This window comes from Rhipicephalus microplus, chromosome 6 (assembly GCF_043290135.1).
Source record: "Rhipicephalus microplus isolate Deutch F79 chromosome 6, USDA_Rmic, whole genome shotgun sequence".
NCBI lineage: Eukaryota > Metazoa > Arthropoda > Arachnida > Ixodida > Ixodidae > Rhipicephalus > Rhipicephalus microplus.
The window spans coordinates 132,754,331-132,778,043 of record NC_134705.1 but is presented as its reverse complement, the minus strand read 5'-3'; the positions used below and the strand labels follow the sequence as shown (position 1 = coordinate 132,778,043).

Here is a 23,713-nt window from a genome sequence, read left to right as displayed (position 1 = left end):
TTGAGGGGCCAAACAAATTATTATTTTCGTGGACAATTGAATGGGCAGATGGCGTGAATGCATTAAGCTGCAAATCACTTTCACCGTCAAGGTCGAAGATGGAGGAAACGCCTAAGTCTTGGAATGTTCCAATACATTCTCCGTGACGCAAGGTTGTGGGAGACGGCAAGGGATTTGTGACAAACAAATAGGTAGCGCCCGCCGAAATATCTAGAACTGCAAATGACAACGCGAGGCTCTTGCGACTTTGGAATGTTTGGGAAGGCGTAAACAACACTGCAGGCTTAGACATATCGGCACAAGAAACAGGAACAAAGGCTGCGCTAATCGGTGGTATGTCGATGTCGTCAGCGACAAACAGCTTGTTCAATGGAAATTCCGGAGACGAGGCACACAACGCAGAGAAGGCCACTTCAGCACGAGCACAGTCGATAACCGCATGATTACGAGACAGAAAATCCCAGCCGAGGATCACATCATGAGAACACGCCTGTAGCACAAGAAATTCAACGGTATACAAAACATCTTGGATGAGAATGCGGGCAGTACAGGCAGCTGATGGTCGAATATGGTGAGCACTGGCAGTACGGAGGGACAACCCCTTTGGCGTCGTGGTAACCTTCCGAAGCAGGCGGCAAAGTTTCAAATCAATTACTGAAACGGCAGCACCAGTGTCCACAAGCGCAATGGTACGGTAACCGTCCACAAAAACGTCGATGAGGTTTGTCGGAGAAATGCGAGGACTTGATTTTTTCGACGACGACGCAGTTCGTGCCTCCGGAACTGCGGCATCTAGTTTTCCGCGTGTGAAGGGCAGGGTCGACGGCGCATAGGCGACAGGGAGCGACGTCAGGGAGATGGAGATCGGTGACTGACTGAAGGAGGGCGGTCGGGTGAAGAGGATCCTTGTTGACGTGCCGTGTTGTTGAAGTGCCGAGAGTCGTGCGACGATCTTTGCATGTTGTCGCTCTGACGAGAAACGAGAGGGCGGCGGCGGCACAAGCGAGCCACATGTCCTGCGTAACCGCAAGAATAGCAAATCGGGCGGTTGTCTGCGGTGCGCCACGTATTCAGAAACGCTGCAATCGGCAGGCTGAACGGAACTGGTGATGACCGAACAGGGATCGGTGAGGTAGCATAAGTGGGCTGTCGAGGTGCTCTGGCTGCAACAACTTGCGCATACGTCAAGGGTGCGGCCTCCAGAGGTGGTGAACGAGCAAAAGGCATAGCGTCCGCTACCTCATGTTGTATGACGTGCCTTATGGCCGGGTCAGATGATCTGGGGCCAAAGTATGCGTTTGTGCTGGCTCGGGCGCGCTCGATAAAATGGAGAGCTGCCGAGCGACCTCCTCACGCACGAACTGCTTTATGCGAGCCAACATGTCGTTCTGGTCTCCGAGAGTCAAGGCCGCGATCGAATCACGTTGTTCCTTTGGGCGCGTTGCTTGCGCAATTCGTCAAAACTCTGGCACAAGCTGACGAGTTCGGCAATGGTTTGTGGGTCTTTGGCTAACAACATTTGAAATGCGTCATCGCATATGCCCTTGAGGATTTGTTTGATTTTGTTGGCTTCGAGCATCGCTGGGTTTACCTGCTAGCACAAGTCAACAACGTCTTCAATGTAGCTGGTAAAGGTCTCTCCTGGCTGTTGAGCGCGCTCACGAAGTCGTTGTTCTGCGCGGAGTTTTCGCACAGCAGGGTGGTCGAAGACTTGCGAAAAGGAGGCCTTGAATGAATCCCAGCTGGTAATGTCGGTTTCGTGGCTGCGCAACCAGAGACTAGCGACGCCGGACAAGTAAAAGCTTACATAGGTCAGCTTAGCCGCATCGTCTCACTTGTTTACTGCGCTCACCTTGTGGTAAGTAGCTAGCCACTCAACGTCTTGGCCGTCAGTGCCGCTGAAGAATGGTGGGTGACAGAGTGACCACACGCCGGGACATGTAGAGGCGGGAACTTGCGAAGTACCTTGGGTGGAGGGTTCTTCCGGCATTGCTGGCACTGCAGGTAAGGTGTGACTTCGTAGTTTCAGCTTCGAAGACTACCCAGCACCTCCACCAAATGATAAGGGGGTTTATTGAATAAAACCAACTGCCTGGTTCAAGAGGTGTCAGTCACTGTCACGAGCTCAGCTCTTCGTCGTAGTCGTCTTTCAGTTGCTCCAACTAGATACTGTCTCTCTCCCTCTTCCCCACAACTATTTAGACAACGCTCTTGAATTCGGTGAGTTCTGAGTGCCGAGAGAGCTTACGCAATGCTGTTTGACTTCTGGCGCATTTTCATTGCTGTTCATGCTAATCCATTGGTATTCATGTTGCCTCGGAAAATACTGTGGAGTGAGGTGAAGTGTTTCATTCTTAATTACTCAGATTTATCCCTAATCACTGAAACTTGACTAGCCTATTTTGAATCGCATGCCATGATGATTATTATTTGACAACAAGGTAACGACGAACTCCTCCATTTTGCTGGCTTAAAGCTTGTCCAGTTTGGCAACTACAATGGCAGCTGTCACACGTCGTGTGCTTAATGAGAACTAGAAGATTGAAGTTTATTGTAACATCATCAAAATACAAGTAGCATGGTTAATAAGTACTACAGGAGGAGGTCCAAAAGTAAACACTGTCAGGGGATCTCCTAGCGATATTGTATTGATTGAATACAAGGCAGGACAGTGGCGAGCAAAGAAAAAGCATATTGTAAACACTAAATTGGAATGAATAAAGAAAAATATATAAAATATAAGAAAGAGCTAGGAAACCTAATTTAAAAACAAGAAATATAACAATAGTACAGAAAGCAAAAGAATGATACATAACAAAACAAATTGATGCGAATTTCTTTTAGACAAGGCATAAAACAAAATGCACAGCACAAAAGAGAGAAAGCAGAATACAGTTGCTATAGAAATGGTTAAAAAAACAAAAAAAATGTGAAGGTGGAACCATCTATTGTTAGGAAAGATGTTGAAATAGATGTTTTTTTAATTAAACTTTATATGATGTTACATTGTGGCAGCTTTTAATGAACTCAGGTTGTAAGTTCCAAATGTTCCAAAACGGGCAATAATGTCAGGAAGAGTATAGAAGATATTAGACCTAATTGTTGTGTAAATGTAAAGAAAGAAAAGTGGACGAAAAGGTAACTTGCCACCGGCAGGATCCGAACCTGCGACCTAATACCGCATACGATGCTTTACCACTGAGCTACGATGGCCGTTATCCCTCCGTTCACTTGATAGGGTATATATGTGCATTAAATGTGGGAGCATCAGTCAGCGCCATCTGTTGCCATTGCGGCGAGTGTGAAACGCTCTTTCTTACCTGTTTGGCGTCAGGGCTCGGATCCTGCCGGTGGCAAGTCATCTTTTCCAGTCCACTTTTTTTTTTTTGTTCACATTTACATTACAATTACTTCTGATAACATTCTCTATACTTTCCCTGGCATTACTGTCTTTTAGTTATCGTTAATATTGTGTCTCACAAAGAGAACAAAACAAGCATTTCAATACACGCTTTCCTTCCATCATGTGCTTGGGGCGCGTGGGAGTGAGCGTTTTCAGTCGTGTCACAGCTCGCTCCCTAGGTGGTCGCCAGACGGGAACTTGCGCAAGTGTCTTGGGGGTGTCACTTTGGGAGATATATGTTTTGTGCAAGTTGGACATGTTCTTGTAAAAGCGATTACATTGCTGCTGATTGCGAGCCACCAGATTCATTCCCACTAGACCACCGCCCCGCCGCGGTGGTCTAGTGGCTAAGGTACTCGGCTGCTGACCCGCAGGGCGCGGGTTCGAATCCCGGCTGCGGCGGCTGCATTTCCGATGGAGGCGGAAATGTTGTAGGCCCGTGTGCTCAGATTTGGGTGCACGTTAAAGAACCCCAGGTGGTCTAAATTTCCGGAGCCCTCCACTACGGCGTCTCTCATAATCATATAGTGGTTTTGGGACGTTAAACCCCCACATATCAATCTTCAAGTGGGGCACCTTGTGATCTTTTGTTGTCTGATGTGCACTCGTTGAAGCACTTTCTGGCATATGTTTTATTTCAAGACCAGTCCTGAGGTTCTGTCTTAGACCTTTTACAATACAGAACTCTTAAGCTAAAGTCACAAATGTGTGTACTGTATAATAAAGACGAACAAGATGTGCGCTTTAAAATATAGATGGCTACTGCAGCATGTGGATTTTATTTGCGCACTGTAATGATGAAGCTGTCTCAGTGAACTTCACTGCAACACAGGTGTGTTGTGCAGTGAAGCATACCACTTCCTGCCATTTTTCATACAAAAAAAAGAAAAAAAAAGAATGATCATGCTCAGTCAAGAACACAAAACGCTTGTTGATCCAACACACACAGAACAATAAAGCATAAATGGCAAGTTAATGAGTAGACGTTTATGCTTTCTATGTGGTCTTAACTGCAAAAAACCCTTAAAATGCTGCTTTTTTGAAATATCAGTATACCGTCCAAGATGTACAGTGTTTAGATAATCTCCTGATAAACACATTCTACATTTTAATGTATCAAACTAGTTCATTACCACTTTTGAGCGCAGAACATTTCAGTTCGACTGCAGTACATATTGTGTGTTATTACCAGATCCACTTTCACGCGAAACACTTGCTTTTGTGGAGCATTTCAGCACTCTTTACTGAGACCACTCGGTAATATGTATATAAAGTATTGTTTTTTTTCTGCTGCTTATGGAAGGAACGCTGTTCATATGTGAACCTACACAAAGGTGCTTGTGGTTGGTTCACTATCTCGAGTGTACGTATGAGATTTTAGTATCTAGAATGACCAACCTCCCTGTGTCCCAGTATTCTTTGATGTTAGTGTTGAACGTTATACAATGTATATTCACCTGTCACACTGCCATAACTACATTACAGCACATCTTCGAACGAAAGTGCTGGAGCAAAACGTAATCCCCCTGCCAAGCCACCCAGACGACGGCACTCGGTCACATCGTTGAAAGGTTGGTGCACTTATAGAAATGCTTTTGCGTTAAATATGTAACATCTGGGCATGGTGCTGAGTGTGTTAGTAGAGGAAGCTGACTATCTCTTGGGAACTACTAGCTCTGTTGACCGTAACACCTTGGTTATACTTCATTGTTATTAAGCATTATTTTAACTAGAAATATTTATTAAAAAAAAAAAAAGAATCCCAATAAATAAGTGTTTAAGGCAGGGAGACATGATCTCTCCTATACTATTTACCGCGTGTTTACAGGAGGTTTTCAGGGCTCCAGATTGGGAAGAGTTATGGATAAGAGTACATGGAGAGTACCCTAAAAACCGGAATATGGGTAGACCCCCCCAGATATTGAATCTGGAAAAAGAAAAAATTTTAAAAATCACAAAAGTATCACGGCGCACCCTTACCATGGCAAATACGCGACACCACCAGCTTCACTGTGGTCACATGTTTTTTAAGAGGACTCTAGTCTTGTGTAGTTGAACGCCAGAAGGCCTCTACTCGGGCTCGTCCGAACTTGAGCTTGACGACGTTTGTTTTTTACTAGTAACATCCTAGAGTGAATCGTCCTCTGTTCCATTCAATGCGTTCCTGATGCAGCATTTGCAGAAAGATGAAAGTGCACTGCCTCAGCACAAAGCACTTCCGCTTTATAAATCAGTGCACCCACGATAGGGATCCCTTGAATTGCACCCTCCTGAGCCCAGAGTTGCTCACTATCTTGAGAGCTTTCACGCGGATGCACTCTGCTGTTAGGTTTAGCGGCCTTGCATGCAGATCTCGGACGAATTCGGCGAGCAGTGTTTCCAGTTCAGGGTGCGCTGCAGGCAGTCCACAAAACGTTTTTTTTTTGCTGCAGCATGTGGCGCGCTGCTTTTGGCTCCTCCAGTATAAGACACTCTTCTCCGATGCACAGAGTCCCAATTGTACCATCAGGTTGTCGTGCGCTCCGGGATACTCAATACCTTTTTTCTAAAAGCCTATCGTAAACTTCCGTCGACCATCTCTCCTTTCTGAAGGAAATAGAAAAAAAGAAAACAGCAGACTGACAGCAAATAACCAACCTCTTGCTAACCTTTTTCCAGAGACGGAGCCGTACAGCAGCCTGTGTCGACCCTCGCCAAGCAGCACCTCTGCACGCCAGGGGCGTCGGGGCGATAGCGACCCCTGGGCTGACCATGGCCAGTGGATCCTCGATCCACCGCCAAACTTTGGTGGTGGTGCGCCCCCTTGCTTCTCGCTGAGCTATGGGGGTGTTCGGAGCGGATGTGGTGGGAGTAGCACGCCGACGTCCGACAGCCGAAATGACTTTCGCTCCCTGCCGCTCAGCGTTGCACAGGAGCGCAAGCTGTATCATTCAACGGTGGGTGCAGCGAGATTTTGTTGGGCTTGCTTAGCATCAAGAAACTGCAACATTTGTAGATTACATCAACATTTAATGCGCACTCACTAGTAATGCATCCTTGATTGCTAACATGTGTCCTGAAATCCATGCCTCATGATCTTCTAAAGTCCTGGCCCCTAAATATAGACTCACATGCTTATTTCATCGTCAGAAGAAAAAGAAAATGTGACTTATTTTTACTTGTGGTTCAATTGGAAGGTCATTCCTGGGTGCTTCTTCGGAGTGTCAAAAGTTATTGAATGATCTAAATGAGCTGTTAGAGAAACGAAGTTTGTTGCTTGTTTTTCGAGAATTTACAGCTGGCTTCTGTGCAACTTTTTTAGCTGCTGTCAGGACGCTCAGAACAGCATAAATCAGTGGTGCACGAAAACATTCACGAGCTTGGCCATCATCTGGCAAGGTTATACAATACGAAGACGGAAGCGACACAGACGAGCGCAGACTCCAACTTTCAATACAGTCGATTCTCATTAATTCGAATATGCTTAATTCGAACTTCCAGTTAATTCGAACTCACGATGAGATCCCATCAAAGCTGTGTGTATTCCAATGGGTGAAAACGCCCGGTAATTCAAACGCCCAAGCACTTCCGACGGTTAATTCGAACATACCGCGCTCCGAAAATGCTCTCAACACCCTGCCCAATCTCGCAGCGGCACCTCCATGCAGTGGCGCATGTGCATTGAGCTAAAAGACGAGGGGAAAGTTTCAGAAGACACGTTTATCTTGCAGCGAATTAATTTCGCACGCAGCTTGCAAAGCATTTCTACTTCGGCTTCAGCATTCTCCTGGCAAGAGAAGTTGCGGCCAGAAATGTCCAGCGTCGACACTTTCTAAAGACGATGACAACGACTGCGCAGTGGACGCAGCGTGGCACCTGCGATAGCTCAACACTGCGCGCGAAGGAAATGAAAAGGAAAGAAAAGGCTGCGGTGGAATGTTTGCTCTCTCTCAAAAGCCGATCTGTAACGCACCTGTGCCACGCTTCTCCCTTTTCCGTCCCTGCCACGTAAAGACCCTTCTCCTTTCAACGCCGCTCTCGAAGAGAGAGAGAGAGAAAAAAAAAAGGAAAGCTGTCGCTTGGTTGAAGGAATGTGTAGCTGAAGGAAAGAAAAAAAGCACTATCTTCTGCAACTCTTGCCCCTTGCGGGAGCATATCGAGCACGGCTCTGCGCCTTGAGAGGGGGGGGGGTCTACCACGCGCTGGTGCCACGCTTCCCCCTTTCCCATCCCTGCCACGTAACTCTAAAGAAAAAAAAAGCTGCTGTGGAGTGTTGGTTTTCTCTCAAATGCCGATCTGCTTCTCTCCGGGTGTAGACGCTCCTCCTTTCCAGTCACGTGCTGCCCATGCTGCGGCTGCGTCCGCTGCGCAGTCGTTGTCGTCGTCTTTAGGAAGTGTTGACGCTGGACATTTCTGCGCGCAACTTCTCTTGCCAGGAGAATGCTGAAGCCGAAGTAGAAATGCTTTGCAAGCTGCGTGCGAAATTGATTCGTTGCAAGATAAACGTGTCTTCTGAAACTTTCCCCTTGTCTGTTAGCTCAATGCACATGCGCCACTGTATGGAGAGCCCTCTGTTTATTTAGCTTTCATTAATTCGAACTTTCTTTAATTCGAACAAACTTTCGAGCCCCTTCGAGTTCGAATTATAGAGATTAGAACTGTATTATGAACAATACAATATTATGAACAATCATTTTTGCGCTTGTAAGAAGTTTCATGACTTGCAGCCCATCCAACCAGTGGGAACGTCAACGCGCACCGGTCTGCACGCCAGACCATCACATCTCCCGACCAGCTCAACGCCTGTGCATTATGCCAATTTTCCGCCGAGCCCTGTTGCAAGCTCCGAGCGGGACATCCCTGATGTTGTATCCCGACCCATCCTAGTGGCTGCCTCAGTGGCTACTTCTGGCTCTCTGAGTACCTCCACCTGTCGCCGAGGATGCGGTGAAGGCGACAGGTCGGCGGCAGTTGCGGCCGGTGTCAATGGTGGTTGCGCGCCGGCCTGGCTCTCAGCATCTCCTGGCAGCCCACGCCGGACTCACAGTGATCCCATCATCCATCTAGATGACGTTGATGAGGAGCAGGCGGATAATCCAGGCATCTGGACATACAGATCAAGGCGGGTTTCGTATAACCATTAGTTCCTGATTAGTTGTAAATTTTGTGCAATATCAGGATGGCGTTTTTATATTTAAATATAAAGTCCCATTAGCATCCCCACTTTGCCATCTTTCATTTTAGTGTTATCTTTTGTCTCTTCAAGATCTCTACTGTTTAGAAAAGTAACCTGCTGGCCATTTTAGGTCAATAACGTACCTGTCCAGCTTGACATAAGTTTTGCTTATAGTCCTTGGCCTTACAGTGATTTGTTGAGGGCCTATTGTATTTACTTGAATTTAAGTTACACCCAATCTTTGCAACTTCAAAATAGGGTGATGCAAATGCAAAGCTGCCAGACCTTTCTAAATAAAATTACAGCGTACCTCCACATTGATCGTAATTAATGACAAGCTGTATTTTCCTTTGTAAAGTGTTAAGTTTATTCTTGTTTTATTTTTTTAACGTTCATGTTATCTTTTAGTAAGTACAAAAGTCGATGGGTGGAAGACTTGATCTAAGAGTGAAAAAACATGCATGGTTCAAACTAACAAAGTAGAGACAGTGCTAGCATTACGTCCAACTCCGTAGCACTTGTCCCATTTGTTCCATTCTTTGCGTGTGCCTTAGCAGTTTTTTTTTTTCCACACATAGATCCTGTCTTCTTGGTCCTATTTTTAGAGTCTCTCATTTTGGTGCGAACATTGATGTCTCAGCCATAGCTGGAATGTTCCGTAGGGATTCTTAATCTAGATACAGTGCTGGTTTCTGTTATTGAAGCAACCAGTTCACCGTGCGTAGTCTGATAAAAAGTGTAACTGGCTTCTCATCCAGGTCAAGCGTGGTAGGTAGCAAGCAAGACCCTTCTGCTACATTGCGTGCACGTACAGTGATACCCGAAGAAATGAAAGCACTGCAGGAAATTAATGCCAAGGTAAGCTTCATCGTAAAGGCATCAAGTTTTATTTAAATTTAATGTAACAGTTACCTTATTTAATGTGGTTACATCCTTTTTATGGTGTTATGCTGATTAGCTCGTGCTAACTGTAACTGGTGGGGCTTAGGTACTGCATGCAGACGTTCTGATAGTCAATTGAACAACCAAGTAAACTAATTCAGATAATGAAAATAGTTTTAATTATCACAACTCCTGTTGTAAATTTCAGAACAAGTTGACAGAATATATCTTATATTTTATTCATTCCTGCTTTTTGCTCAGGTAATTCTGTAACTGTGGTGTTGTGATGATTGGCTCAGAATTGCCATCATGAATCTGAAAGAACAGAGCACAAAGTACTACTTAAAAAACAAGAATAATTACGCCATGAGATCTGCACCAAAATGTCAAAGTGGGCAAGTTATGTATTCATTTTTGTTGAAGAAAACAAAGGTTGTTTTGCGTATGCTGTTTTATTCAAGAAATGATAACGGCGAGCTCTTCCTCATGTTTGGGGAAAATGTTATGCACATGATTTTGTATTTGTGAGCCTCCACGAACCAGCTTGACGACGTAATTTGCAGGCTGATTCATGCATTGAATTTGTAGTCAAGTGTTTAGGCCATGTTTTGGAGGGAACGAATAATTGGTTGATAGCACGAAAAGTTCTGTTGTTGCAAAAAGGCCAAGTAAAAAAAAATGGCCCCGTATCTGCGTGTTTCACTGCAAATGTCGTCGAAAGACGATAGTCTTGCGTCTGGAGAAAGTGAACAAAACGTTTATTTGATGTTTTGGGCGAGTAAATCAGTAAATTCTATTCTGGAGGCGCTGCGTTAAACTGCCTCGATGCGTGCAGCGAAAGCGAACAAGCGCATCGAGGCACATGAGACATGAGCGCTATCTGGCAGTTATCTTCAAAAGTGAAGGAAGGTGTGCGCGCCCGTCTCGGAGGCAATGAGGTGCAGAACGCAAAGCGACGGGCAGGTAACATTATCGTGTGGTCTTAGCAAAGCGTTGAAAACACTTGCCCTTTTGTGCATATCGTTGCATTATCAGCGCAGTGTGACGAACGCTGCGGTCCTTAGAATTATTTATGTATGGCTTCTCTAGTATAAAGACACACATACAGAATATTGACGTGTTGTTATGATGCCTTAGATATTCACAATATTTGCTTTTTAATTGACAATCGTGCAAGAATGAATGCTGAAACTTGAGCAATATTGGTGGGGGCTGCAGATGGGGTTGGATTTTGGCCGTTTCGGAAATCGTTTCGGCGGACAAACGGACGGACATGCAGACAGACCAAAATTTTTGCGTCGAAGCACCCTAAGAAAGACGTCGTCTTTAATAAACCCGCATACGAGAGCTTCAGTGGGAGCCGCATTAACACCTCTGTTGTACGTTGGGGGGCGTAGAAGAGCCCGGTATCGTGAAAAATTACTCTAGATGCCCATATTTGCCATTGTATAAGCACTAAGCTGGAGTTTTGATCTTCATTGGCTGAAATAGTTGTTAATAGTGTTAACTCACTGCTGCTGTACAATCCGCTCTAACAAATGTGTCATCATGCAGCTATGGAACCAGGTGCAGCACCTTCAATCGCAGCTGGAACTGCTGAGAAGGATTAAGTCGCCGGACAAGACTCCCTCCACCTCTCTGAATGGTGTCAGCTTCGCTGGTGCGTGGTGTGCCTTTACAGTCCTGTTTTTCTTTTTTCACTTTCTTTAAAACTATTTCAACTGTCTCTAGCTGGCTAGTGCAACACGTTGGCATGTGGAAAGATTTCTAAACACACTTACTAATATGAATCTGCCAGAGCAGCTCTTCAAAGAATGTGGTGTGTGCCCGAATGGACTCTCCTGCAGCAGCATTTGTTTTTTCCTGATAACAAGTGTTGTTCCAATGACATGTGGGATGTGTAGAGTGATGCAGTTTTCAAAACACATTAGCTCAGCAGTTACCATCATTTTCATGCACTGGTTCTCTTTAGGGCCAAAGTTATTTGTGCAGTTTTATCTAAGCAAGCCAAACAACACCATCAAACTTGTCATGCTAGCGAACACTCCTGCGATACATATTGTTCTAATTGTTTGGTGAACACGAGTGAAAGGCCGCTCAATTTTCCGTAGTCAGTGGGTCATTGATAGTGGAAGCTAACGCATCTTCTCAAAGTAGTAAAATTGCATCTAAATTCATAAAAAACGAGGTAGTTAAACAAAACTTCTATCTCTGCAGAACTGTTGGCCGACGTGTACTATGCACAGCGAGAACGGGATGACTCCATCAGCGAGCGGCTGGCAAGTGCCAATCAAAGCCTGGACCTGTACCAAAAGGAACTGCAGAAGCTAGCAGAAGCAAGGTGAGGTCTCCCATCCTTTGCTGCTCCTCATTTTCCGACTGCAAATGCTATCTCTCACGTCCAAACACAAACAAAACTATGTCACTTTCAGCAGTAATCCAGACTACGCTTACTGAGTCCGGTTTTCCGGTTGACGCTGTTAGCCAGATACAGTCGAACACAATAAGAAGTCCTGGGAGGCTCCATCCGAATGAAGGAAACATGGCAGCCAATTGCCTCCGCAACTAAAGAAATAGTGTTGCTCGTGTGCTCGAAAATGTTTTCCATACGCGGTGTCGATGGCGGTCTGGCTCACGCCGTCAGTCTGGAGAGCGCATTCATTTGTGCAGGCATTGTGTGAATCCACTTTTGAGGAGGTGGATGCTGCTGATCTCTAACATTGCATCCGGCTATAGAAAGGATTGTCACAGGAGCGCTAGTACAGAGGATCACGTATGATGTTTCTTAAATAATCTTAAAACTTGACTTATCACAGCATATAAAATATGGATAAGGCAATCAACTTCGATCAATTTTCATCTGTATAGCTATGTATAACCTCTAATGTGAAATAACATCAGGGGTAAATGCCAGTTTACCCGAAATATTCACTATGTTTACAATTTAAGACTCTTTCTGTGTGTTTTTTAAATGTTCTGGCATGTTTTACATGAAATAAATCTTGGTGGAAATGTTGCCCATCAGAGGGGCACCCATGCCAGGCATTTATTTGGAAATGTCACTGGAGCAGGCAAAATTGGCAACGGCAAAGTCGCAAAAAGCGGTGATCTTGAGCGTGTTGCTTGCCAGTTTGCAGTGTTATTGGTTATCTGGTGCTTGCATCTTCATGCAACAGTCAGTCATCAATAATGAAGTGCACATGTGTGTGTGTGTGTGCCAATGGCAAACTTCAAATGTAGGCTATTAAATGCAAAGCATTTCTTAGCGAACTTCAGCGACTATGAGCGTATCTATCTAGTATCTATATATCTAGCCGCTTACGTTCGGGTGCTCTCGTGGTCAACCCCTTAACTTCACGTGAACCAAAATTACCATGGGAGGGTAAGATGATTCGACGAATATGACGCGCTGATCAAGACATGAATAATGGCACAATCCCGTCGCGTACGTCTTCAAACAATTCCCGCCAGGCAGTGGCATATACCCAAGGGCGGGTATGTGCCGTTGGTATGCGGGTATGTGTCACAGGTGATAAACACTTAGTAGCTACCCAGGAACTACGGGAACACACATGGGCAATTTTAACACGCGAGCGTTAAGCAATACCCGACTGCGCTAGCCTCGACCCAAGGAAGGCACAGAATAAATAACAGTGTTAAGAAAAGCCTGACATAGGCAGCGTTGACCCCCCGATGAAAGCAAATTATAAATTTCACGGTCCCAGCAGGAATCGAACCCAAGCATTTTGCGTGGCAGTCAAGCTTTCTACCACAGAACTACGCCAGGTCTCAGAACTACTTTCAAATAAACACTAATCTTCGTGAAACATCAACAGTGGTTGAAGTGCTGCCTACTCAGTTTTATAAACATTACATATGTACTCCTTTGATGCATCCTTCACGTCGGGTTAACGTCAATTGTGGTCAAGTGCCATGCGCTGAAGTTGGTTTATGTAGCAGTGTCCAGGATCAGCATCTTCGTGGGTATCAGCCCTTCGTATCATCTTCTGGTGTTGCTAATACGCATGTTCTAGTTGACATTGTTGCGTGACCGGAAACGACTGGTTATATAAACATCTGCAATTCTTCGACATATGTTTGGGGGTGCAACAGTTGTACCTATATTTAGCGTCATTTCATGACGTATATATATCGCTCTGTGAGGTGGCCGAGAGAGGGCGTTACGTGACGGCGTCATCATCATCGGGACTTGGCCGAAAGAGGGCACTACGTGACGGCGTCATCATCATCATTGGGACTGGAGTGGTGGGGGTTGCGTGTGTGGGGAAGGGGGAGTTCGGGCTGGTTGGAAGGAGTGGCAAGACGTAGCGGTGTGTGGTGTGCGGTGTGCGGGTTAGGGTTAGCGCGTGACAGCTCATATAGCATTGATATATGGCACAGGCAGGAGCGCCAGTGAAAGAAGAGAAGGAAGAGTGTTGTTGCTGCGCGCGCTCGCTCCGCTTGACAGCTGCTCGGCTTTACCTCTGCGTTTCCCCCAATAAAGGTGTCTTCGGCTCACTGCTAAAGGCGTACTAACAAGTGGTGGAGAGTGCTGGATCCATTTCCCTTCCTGGAACTCCGCAATCGAACTCTACCTGCGCCGTCAACGATGTCCACCGACGTTACACAGCAGACCATTCCTACATCTCCACCTGCCCACTGTCCTGAGAGAGCGAGACCCAGTCATCTTCAGCGGCACCGATGAGCAGGACATCGAGGACTGGCTCTCTTCGTACGAGAGAGTAAGCGTCAATAATAGGTGGGACGAAAATGACAAACTTGGCCGCGTCCGCTTTTACCTGAGAGGAGCAGCGGAGCTCACACGAGGGACACGAGCGCTCGTGTCCTTCATGTCCTTCTTGTATCTGTGTCGTTTTGTTCTCGTGCTATAACTATCGTCATGCCATACCAACTAGCCCAAGCTGCCACACTTGTATGGAGAGGGTTTCACATCCTACATCGAGGACATTGTGGGCCTCTGCCGTCGCTACAATCCCGACTTGTCCGAAACAGCTAGGTGAAACATATTATGAAGGGCATCGAAGATGATGCCTTCCACACGTTGGTGGCGAAAAACCCGCGAATAGTTGAGGAAGTTATTCAGCACTGCCAAAGCTAGGATGAATTGCAAAAACAGCGCATTTCAATGCGACGCCCTACTTTCTACATGACCACCACGTCACCATTGACCATTGGTGCAATTTCACCGGAACAGACAGTATTGACGCCGCAAATCCAACAATTCATTCGAGAGGAAGTGGCTCGCCAGTTCTCTTCTGCGCCCTTGCTTCCCAGCAATACTCACGGGCTGACCTCGTCGCTGCGCCGAACCATAGAAGAGCAAGTCTGCAAGGCCCGCCCACGTACCAGCCACCTCCTGTGTCCGCTCCCCTTACTTACGCTGACGTTGCGCGAAGGCCGGCACATGCGCCGTCAAATGTCGTCGACTCTGCCCACCAAATGAACGCCTCCTACGCAACACATGTACCGGCTGGTTCGAATGTTCCCCTTTCCTGCCGTCCTTCAACACTTCCCAACAAACCTTGGCGCACACCGTATAACAGGCCCATCTGCCACTACTGTCGTCTGCCTGGCCATGTTGAGCGGTTCTGTCGCCGGCGCGTCCCTCATCTAGGTACCATCAATGAAACCTACGGATACGCCCACAAAGAGCCACCACAGACGCTGCCTCTCGATGCCACTTTGGATACCCCTCCACCGAGCCTCCACGCTTTCAACCAGCACCGATCGCCCTCCCCACGCCGACTTTCGCCTTCACCGATGCTTAGGCGTGCACCACCTGCCTAAATAGAAAACTGATCATCGCAGTTCCGGAGGCAAGAACTGCGCCACCGTCGAACTCTACAAGGCCTCGTCCTTTACCCACTAACGAAATAACTGTTTTTATTGAAGGTGTTGCCGTTAAAGCATTAATCGATACTGGAGCTGCCGTGTCTGTATTGAGTGAAGCAATGTGTCGCAAGTTAAAAAAAGTTGCGATTCTGCTTTCTGGCTTCTCCCTGCTTACAGACGTGCACAGCTCGGCTACTCATCCATGACGTTCTGTACATGGTCGAATTCATCGTTTTTTCATACTGCTCGCACGACGTGTTCCAGCCAACGAAAGTTCCAGCTGACGTGCTCGCACGACGGCTGGAACTTCCTTTCGACACATCATGCCATTGTTGATTGTGCCCGGGCCGAACTAGAATTATCATCACTTGTCGATGACGATTCTAACAAGCCTTCCATTTCTTGTGTTGTCGTCGCCACAGACACGGATATCCCTCCTATGTCTTCGGTTATTGTGCCGATCTCCTGCCTGTGCCATATATAAATGCTATGGCTTTACCTCTGCGTTTCCCCCAATAAATGTGTCTTCAGCTCACTGCTAAAGGTATACTAACACTCAATAGAAAAAAATTGCAACACAGCCACCTTCCTTCCACATGCTTCGCATAATGCCATTATCCAGGTACGGGGGATCTGCCGGATTTTTTCCTCCTCCCCCTTCTGATGATCCATCCACAAGATTTGTATGATTCCTAAAGACAAAAGGTTAAGAGCAATGATAGTTTTGTTATCACGGTTTTCTGAGTACTGACAAAACTGGCATATTGCATGTCAATCTGTTTCTTTTCAGGAGTGATGCATCAGATGGCTCAAGTGATGAGGAGAACTGCGACAATTTGGTGCTGAGTGTGAGTCAGGATTGTTGTTTTATTTCGTTTTTTTTTCGTTTGTTATGATGCCCGCTAAGAGAGCTTTGACGACATTCGTTTAACATAATTGGTAAAACTGCAGCAAAATGGCTCTTACTTCAACATTTTTAAGTGGTCCTGTCCTTGCTTTCTAATGCTACTTTAGGTTCTTGTAGCTAGGTTAGTTTCAGCCATTAGTGTCTTGTGAAGCTGTTGTGCAAGTGTATGTTTCAGCTTCAGTACTATATCATACAGATAGAATGGCTGCTAGCAATGCAAAATGATAAGTTTTTTTACTGATAGACTGTGTTAAAGGGACTATCGATAGTATAACTGTCAGCGGTAATGTCAACAGTGCTGTGGTATGAAAAACCATTGATAGAATATGCATTGCAGTAGTTTGGTATTGATGCTGCAATCAATAGTTTTGCGATTCTTCAGTAGTGACATTACCAGAAAGTTCTGAATAACTGACCTTCCATGACACATGTTTTGTGAAATTGGAAAGTGGGAAGCATTGCCATGTTTTTATGTCACAACGTTTAAAAGGTTGTATTTCATGTGGTTCGGCACTCTCGATAGGATGCTATTCTGTATAGTACTATTAATATTTATTGCTATACCTTAAAAGCCCCTTCAGACATCACTCAGGGGTGTGGTCAGCAACAGTAGCAGAGATAGAAAAAAATGCCAGTAAGGTGCAGTGTGACAATGATATGCAGTCCAAAATTTCACTTGCAAGTGAGTATTGGTCATAGTAGTAATCGCACTTTTAGCAACATTCTGAGCTAAATTATAAAAAGTTAACTATTGGTAAGAGATACAATTTCCTTTGGTAGTTTACTTCAATGATGCATTTCCTAAAGAAATGGCTAATGATAAACAAGCAAACAAGTCATTGCATGCAATCGTATCATTAGTGTGTTATTGACAGCATTGTTGATGGCATACTATTAGTAGTTTGATGAGTAGTCTGTGTATTGTAGATACAATCAAACCTCAATATATTGAATGCAGATAAAATGAAATATGGGGTGTAATGAAGTAAATGAAAAATAGTCTTGCAATAGAAACAATGTTAGAAGTAACCTTTTTAACGAAATTTTAGATATAACAAACCTAATTTTTTGTAAGATGCAACTTTGTTATAATGAAGTTTGAGTTTGAGTGTAGTTTGATAGTCAGTAGATTGATAATCACTAAACTGTTGGTAATATTGATAGATAGATCCCCGGCATCTCTGGTGGCTGCATGATTTTCTGCGCATTAATTTTTGCTCGCCTGTGGTACCATTATCGTTATTTTTTCTTTGCAGGGCCTTGACAAGATTCTGCAGGGCCTGGAGAGCAGTTGGGCACCAGCACGAGTGGCGCGGCACCAGGAGACCCTGCTGGCAACCGTGCAGCGTTTGCGCGACCACCGAGGCAAGAGGGCACGGCATCGACTGCGGGCTATTCAGGCTGAACGAGATGTCGCGCTTGAAAAGGTAACAATCATCTGAAGCGGACAGTTGAGCTACCGCGTTTACTCGAAACATAACGAAAGTTTTTTTTTCCAGATTCTTGCTCTCTAAAGTCAATCCTTGTGTTACGATCAAATACCGAAGTAACTATTTCTTTTTTCCTGGACGCGAGAAAAAGTTTTCTTGCATTAGAATCATGGTCATGTTACGATAGACTAACTATGGTAGTTAGCTCTTCAACCACAAAAGCTAATTTCAGGAGCCACCAAGAGGCATTCTTAAAGCACTGTGTTGCAAATCAAGGGGACATGCCATTTGAATTATTCCTTGCTTGATGGAGTCTAGAAAGACCTCAGAAAGAATTTGCGCTTCCGGCGTTTCAAGAAGGCATGTTTTTCTCGATTTGCTACCTTTCCACGGTTGTGAGGACCACATTGTTCGATGTTGAGCGAGTAAGTTCCTCTCGGTGCCATCCTGTTCTCATGCCGTACTGTTGCTCAAAGCTGATTGTGCGTGCGCCTTTTCGTGTTCCCAATTTAAAGTTTTCTTTTGTTTTCTCGTTTGTTCAGTGCAAAGTTCTCGAGAAGGAAGTTCAGGAGCTGCACATGAAAGCCATCTGGAAGAGTGAGAACTGGGGATGCTCGAGCAATGTGAGCAACAACTTTCTTGTGTCTGTTATTCTCAGTAAAGCCCAGTAGTAAAACCTTTTTCATGTGCTTCTGCCGTCAGCCCGACACCAGTAAGCGCAAAACAGTTAATGCACAGCGATTGTTGAGCACAAATTCAAGTGTCCTGACATGTAGCTTAACGTGATTATGAGGCATGCTGTAGTGGCATACTGGTTAATTTTAACCACCTGGTGGTTATTAGGTGTACCTGAAGCAGCATGCAGTTGTTCCTCGCTTTTCAACCCATCAATATGCAGTCACTGTCACTGGAAATTGAACTCTTGCCCTCGAATTGAACAGCCTCACACGTTAGATGCCAAGCTACCACCGGGGGTGTCTATTAACAGGGTCTTGCTGTGTCACCTCAACTGTTGAACAGATGTCGTGACTATTCTCTTGTCTTGTTTGCCACGAAACAGCAATTTTTTTGCAGTCATACTGTTGATGTGTAATCTAATCTTTGGCTAGCCGGCCTGTAGCCTTCCATATGTCGCTTCTGCACCTGCGCGTTACCGTAGTTACTCGATTCTACCGCGCCCTCGATTGTAACGCGCACCCGGTTTCCACGACGAAAAAAAAAAGTAAGACATCGATTGCGATGCGCACCCATTTTTCTCGTTGGCCCACACGATCACACCACTCGAAAAAACGACTCCTTTCGGGAGCGTCTTCCATTTAAATATGAGGTAGCTAGCAGGTAGCTATTGTTGTGCCACAAGTTTAGGACGAATTTCTGAAAACTGTGAAGCTTTTTTTTCTGGACAAGGAACGAGACGCTATTGGTTAGTTAACCTTTTTTCTTCTGCAGGATGCTGTGCAGCAGGCGACCAATGAGAGAAACGCTGCGCTCGGCCGACTTCACGAGCTCCAAGAGAGCCTCGCTGCACAAGGAAACAACGGGTATGCAGCGGGAGGGTTGCCTCGCTCATGTTGCAGTGTCTGAAGAGTAGGCATGTGAGAATGTTTGAGAACTTGGAATATTAAAATGAATATTACGGTATTCAAATTAACTTCGTCACAAATGTAAGTTCGAAGTATTGAAGTATTTGAAGTGAACAAATAGACATGGATAAAGCTGCATGCAAGTTCTTGTAAACATGGTTTCAGTGCAGTGAAGGCGCGCTGTGCTGTGAGTGCACCTATCCAGGAAAAATCTGCACTGCCGCAAAGCCTCACTTCAGCGATAAGGGGGTCAAAGTCAAATTTGGTCAAAGTGTTCAGTTTTTCATTTTATTTACTTTTTTGCAATCTCGGGCCCACGTTTTATGCCATGGCGAAATATTAGACTAAAATAAGTAGAAGTTCAGAAAAAAAAGCATTCTAGTAGTGTGTTGTTATAAAGAACTATGACAAAATTGAGCTTTAGAACATGCAAATCTGCAGCTTTCCCTTAGCACAGTGCCACCCGTATTTGCATCATTGTAAAGAGCACAGATCGGCGCTCAAGGTAGCCACAGAGCTGCATTTCTACAATAGAACATAAAGCCAGCTTCCTTCCGAGTTCAATTTTCTCACAATCTAACTCCATTTTCTCTGAGCTCCATTTTTTCCGCTTTCACTTTTTTCAGCAGCTGCTGTCAATCATCCCCATGCCATTTCACAATAAACGAAGATATAGTCATTCTGTTTTCTTCACTTAGATCCTGAGACAATTGTGGGTGCCGTAATGCTGTCCATATGTTGAGTGCATATCATAGAGATTTTTATAATTGACTTTTTGTAAATTATGTTAACAAGACGGTATGTACAGGACTTTTCCAAAAAACTTTTGGTGTGCCTGTTTGAATATTAAAAAATAAACCGGTAGCGTTATGGCACAAAAAACGGAGCTCAAAGAAAATGGAGTTAGATTCTAAGAAAATTGAACTCGGATGGAAGCTGGCTTTATGTTCTATTGTAAAAATGCAGCTCTGTGGCTATCTTGAGCGCTGATCTGTGTTCTTTACGATGATGCAAATATGGTGGCACTGTGCCAAGGGAAAGCTGCAGATGTACATGTTCTAAAGCTCAATTTTGTCATAGTTCTTTATAACAACACACTACTAGAATGCTTTCTTTCCTGAACTTCTACTACTTATTTTGGTCTAATATTCGCCATGGCATAAAACATGGTCTCAAAATTGCAAAAAGAAGCAAATAAAATGAAAAACTGAACATTTTGACCAAATTTATTATTTCTATTGCATATCATACAGTTTTTTATAATTTACTTTTTATAAAATATGTTAACAAGACAGTATGTATAGGACTTTTCAAAAAACTTTTGGTGTGCCTGTTTGAATATCAAAAAATAAAACGATAGCGTTATGGCACAAGATGGGATCTCGTGAATATCATTATGCAAAAATCTTGGCGAATTTATGTCGAACTGATTATTTAACTGTGGGGTGACAATGATAGCCTATTAAGTGTTATGTAATTCAAGAACAACATTAGATAGCTCAGAACCATTTTTTATGATATCAACACAACAAATCACATCTGCATGCCAAATGTCGTAATTTCATCTGCGTGTTTACGCAGATGAAATGACAACATTTGACAATAATAATCTTCATTGCTATGTCCCCCTCTAAAGGAACACGTTAACCTCACATCAATTCAGCATTTGTTTAATGAAATATTTTTTTTCTGGCTTACGTGCTCTAGGTATATTAAATTTTACATCACATATTTTACTGGTTTACTTGCATTCTGCCCAAAGTCAAATCCTGCTACTATTCAAAGTTTCTTCCTCTTCTATTTGGACCAACAAGTATGACATTTGTGCATGCCTTGTTTCAAATAAAAAGAAATATTGTGCAGGCTAGTTGGTTTGTGATAAAAATGATTTATTTATCTTCATAATACGTGATATACCAATCGATGTATATATAATAAATAACTAATGGTGTGTTTCAATTCTCTCTCATACATTTACCCTGACATATCATATTGCATTACATTTTAGTACGCAGTATTACGGCCTCGCATGCTTTGAGATGATAAGGGCAATCAAGGACACTCAATGTTGCTTTAAAAAAAACTTCCCATTTTTTGCTCAACAAATATTCCCCAAAGAATGGGGGGCCAGTCACAGCCTTTTGTAAGATGCACTTAATTGCCTCATATTCACTTGTGCATCCATTGCAGAGCTCCCTGTTTTTTTTTTTTTTTGACTCAACTACAAAAGGGGTCATCTTTCCGGCCGCCTGCTGATCGAAAATGTTCTTTCGTTGATGTAGAGACATTTTATGATGTGGCTTTTCTATGTATAAATTATTAACTATGGTAATGACATCGCCCACCCTCTTCCTTGGTGATTTAGTGCACAAGAGCTCAGGTAACATACTCACCACTTGTGAATAGTACAAAGCACGGCGACTTGAAGAAGGAACGACAGAAACTGATACGCAAGAAGACAATCAATGAGCTATCACTGAGAGGGAAAGTACAGGAATTCAGAGTGTCGCTGCAGAACAGGTACTCGGCCCTTAGTGAGGAAACCAACCTTAGCGTAGATACAATGAATGATAATCTGACGAGTATCATTACGGAGTGTGCAGTGGAAGTTGGAGGCAGGGTAGTTGGACAGGACTTTGGCAAGCTTTCCCAGGAAACGAAGAACCTAATTAAGAAGCGTCAAATCATGAATGTGTCAAGTACAACAGACGAAATAGAACTGGCAGAGCTTTCGAAGTTGATTAATAGATGTATATATACGATGTAAGAAGGTATGACATGGAGAGAATTGAACACGCTCTGAAAAATGGAGGAAGCTTCAAAGCAGTGAAGAGGAAACTTGGGATAGGCAAAAGTCGGATGTATGCACTAAGGCACAAAGAAGGCAAAATAACTACCAATATGGATAAGAGAGTTAAAATAGCAGAGGAGTTTTACAGAGATCTGTACAGTAGCAGAGACAACCACGATCTTAATACGATAAGAACTAGCAGTAACCCAAATGGCACCCCACCAGTAATGATAGAAGAAGTCAGAAAAGCTTTGGAGAGCATGCAAAGAGGCAAAGCTGCTGGTGAGGATCAGGTAACATCAGATCTGCTGAAAGATGGAGGACAGATTGTGTTAGAAAAACTAGCCACCCTGTTTACGAGGTGTCTCCTGACGGGAAGGGTACCAGAGTCTTGGAAGAACGCTAACATCATCTTAATATATAAGAAAGGAGATGACAAGGACTTGAAGAATTACAGGCCGATCAGCTTGCTCTCTGTAGTATACAAGCTATTTACAAAGGTAATTGCTAACACAGTAAAGAAAACATTAGAATTCAATCAACCAAAGGAACAAGCAGGATTTCGAACAGGCTACTCAACAATTTACCACATTCATACTATCAATCAGATAATAGAGAAATGCTCAGAGTATAACCAACCACTATACATAGCCTTCATAGATTACGAGAAGGCGTTAGATTCAGTAGAAATATCAGCCGTCATGCAGACACTGCGGAATCAGGGCGTAGATGAAGTATATATAAACATTCTGGAAGACATCTACAGGGAATCAACTGCTACCACAGTGCTTCACAAAGAAAGCAACAGAATACCAATCAAGAAGGGTGTAAGGCAGGGGGACACAATCTCCCCAATGCTATTTACCGCGTGCTTACAGGAGGTTTTCAGAAGCCTAGAATGGGAACAGTTAGGGATAAGAGTTAATGGAGAATACCTTAGTAACCTGCGCTTCACCGATGACATTGCATTGCTGAGTAACTCAGGGGACGAATTGCAACTCATGATTACGGAGTTAGACAAGGAGAGCAGAAAGGTGGGTCTTAAAATTAATCTGCAGAAAACGAAAGTAATGTACAACAACCTCAGAAAGGAGCAGCGCTTCGAGATAGGTAATAGTGCACTTGAAGTTGTAAAAGACTATGTCTACTTAGGGCAGGTAATAACCGCAGCGCCTAACCACGAGATTGAAGTAACTAGAAGAATAAGAATGGGGTGGAGTACATTCGGCAAGCACTCTCAAATTATGACAGGTAGATTGCCACTATCCCTCAAGAGGAACATGCCTTTTTTTTTCTAAGCGCTAGTTACACCTCTCTCTGTTTCTGAACCTTCTTCTTTACTCTTATTCTTTACGCAGCGATCGAGGCACCGCTGATGGAGTGAAGATATCAACAGAAGCGCAAACAGACTTCATTGGGGTTCAAGACGGCATCGATCTGGCTGCAAGTTCGTGCTTGCTGGAACTCAAAGAGGAAGTCAGCCGGATCAGCCAACGTCTCGACGAAGAGGCTGCGTCACGGCAAAATGCCGAGATGAAATGTCAGAGGTGACGACTGCTGTTCTGTTTCCTACTTACGTTGTCCCTTCAGTTAAACAAACCTACAGTTGCGGCTTTCTATCAGTTTGCATTTGGTAAAAGTTCTTGCTATAGGATCCTCCTAGGGCAGCACCGTAAAAGTGCCTCTCAAGAACAGTACGTCTTTATAAG

At 44.3% G+C, this 23,713-nt stretch overlaps 1 protein-coding gene across 2 annotated transcripts in view; it reads left to right on the top strand.

Annotated features, from left to right (window-relative positions):
• The window catches only part of LOC142765512 (uncharacterized), a 38,726-nt gene that overhangs the window by 5,836 nt on the left and 9,177 nt on the right, over positions 1-23,713 (top strand). For both annotated transcript variants that reach the window (XM_075866616.1, XM_075866615.1), the window contains exons 3-13: positions 4,889-4,974; positions 6,062-6,339; positions 8,110-8,504; positions 9,317-9,416; positions 10,995-11,100; positions 11,658-11,781; positions 16,084-16,141; positions 17,457-17,627; positions 18,173-18,253; positions 19,080-19,171; positions 23,363-23,551. In XM_075866616.1, the coding sequence (XP_075722731.1) occupies positions 4,889-4,974; positions 6,062-6,339; positions 8,110-8,504; positions 9,317-9,416; positions 10,995-11,100; positions 11,658-11,781; positions 16,084-16,141; positions 17,457-17,627; positions 18,173-18,253; positions 19,080-19,171; positions 23,363-23,551 (1,680 nt within the window). The remainder of the gene's footprint in view (positions 1-4,888; positions 4,975-6,061; positions 6,340-8,109; positions 8,505-9,316; positions 9,417-10,994; positions 11,101-11,657; positions 11,782-16,083; positions 16,142-17,456; positions 17,628-18,172; positions 18,254-19,079; positions 19,172-23,362; positions 23,552-23,713) is intronic.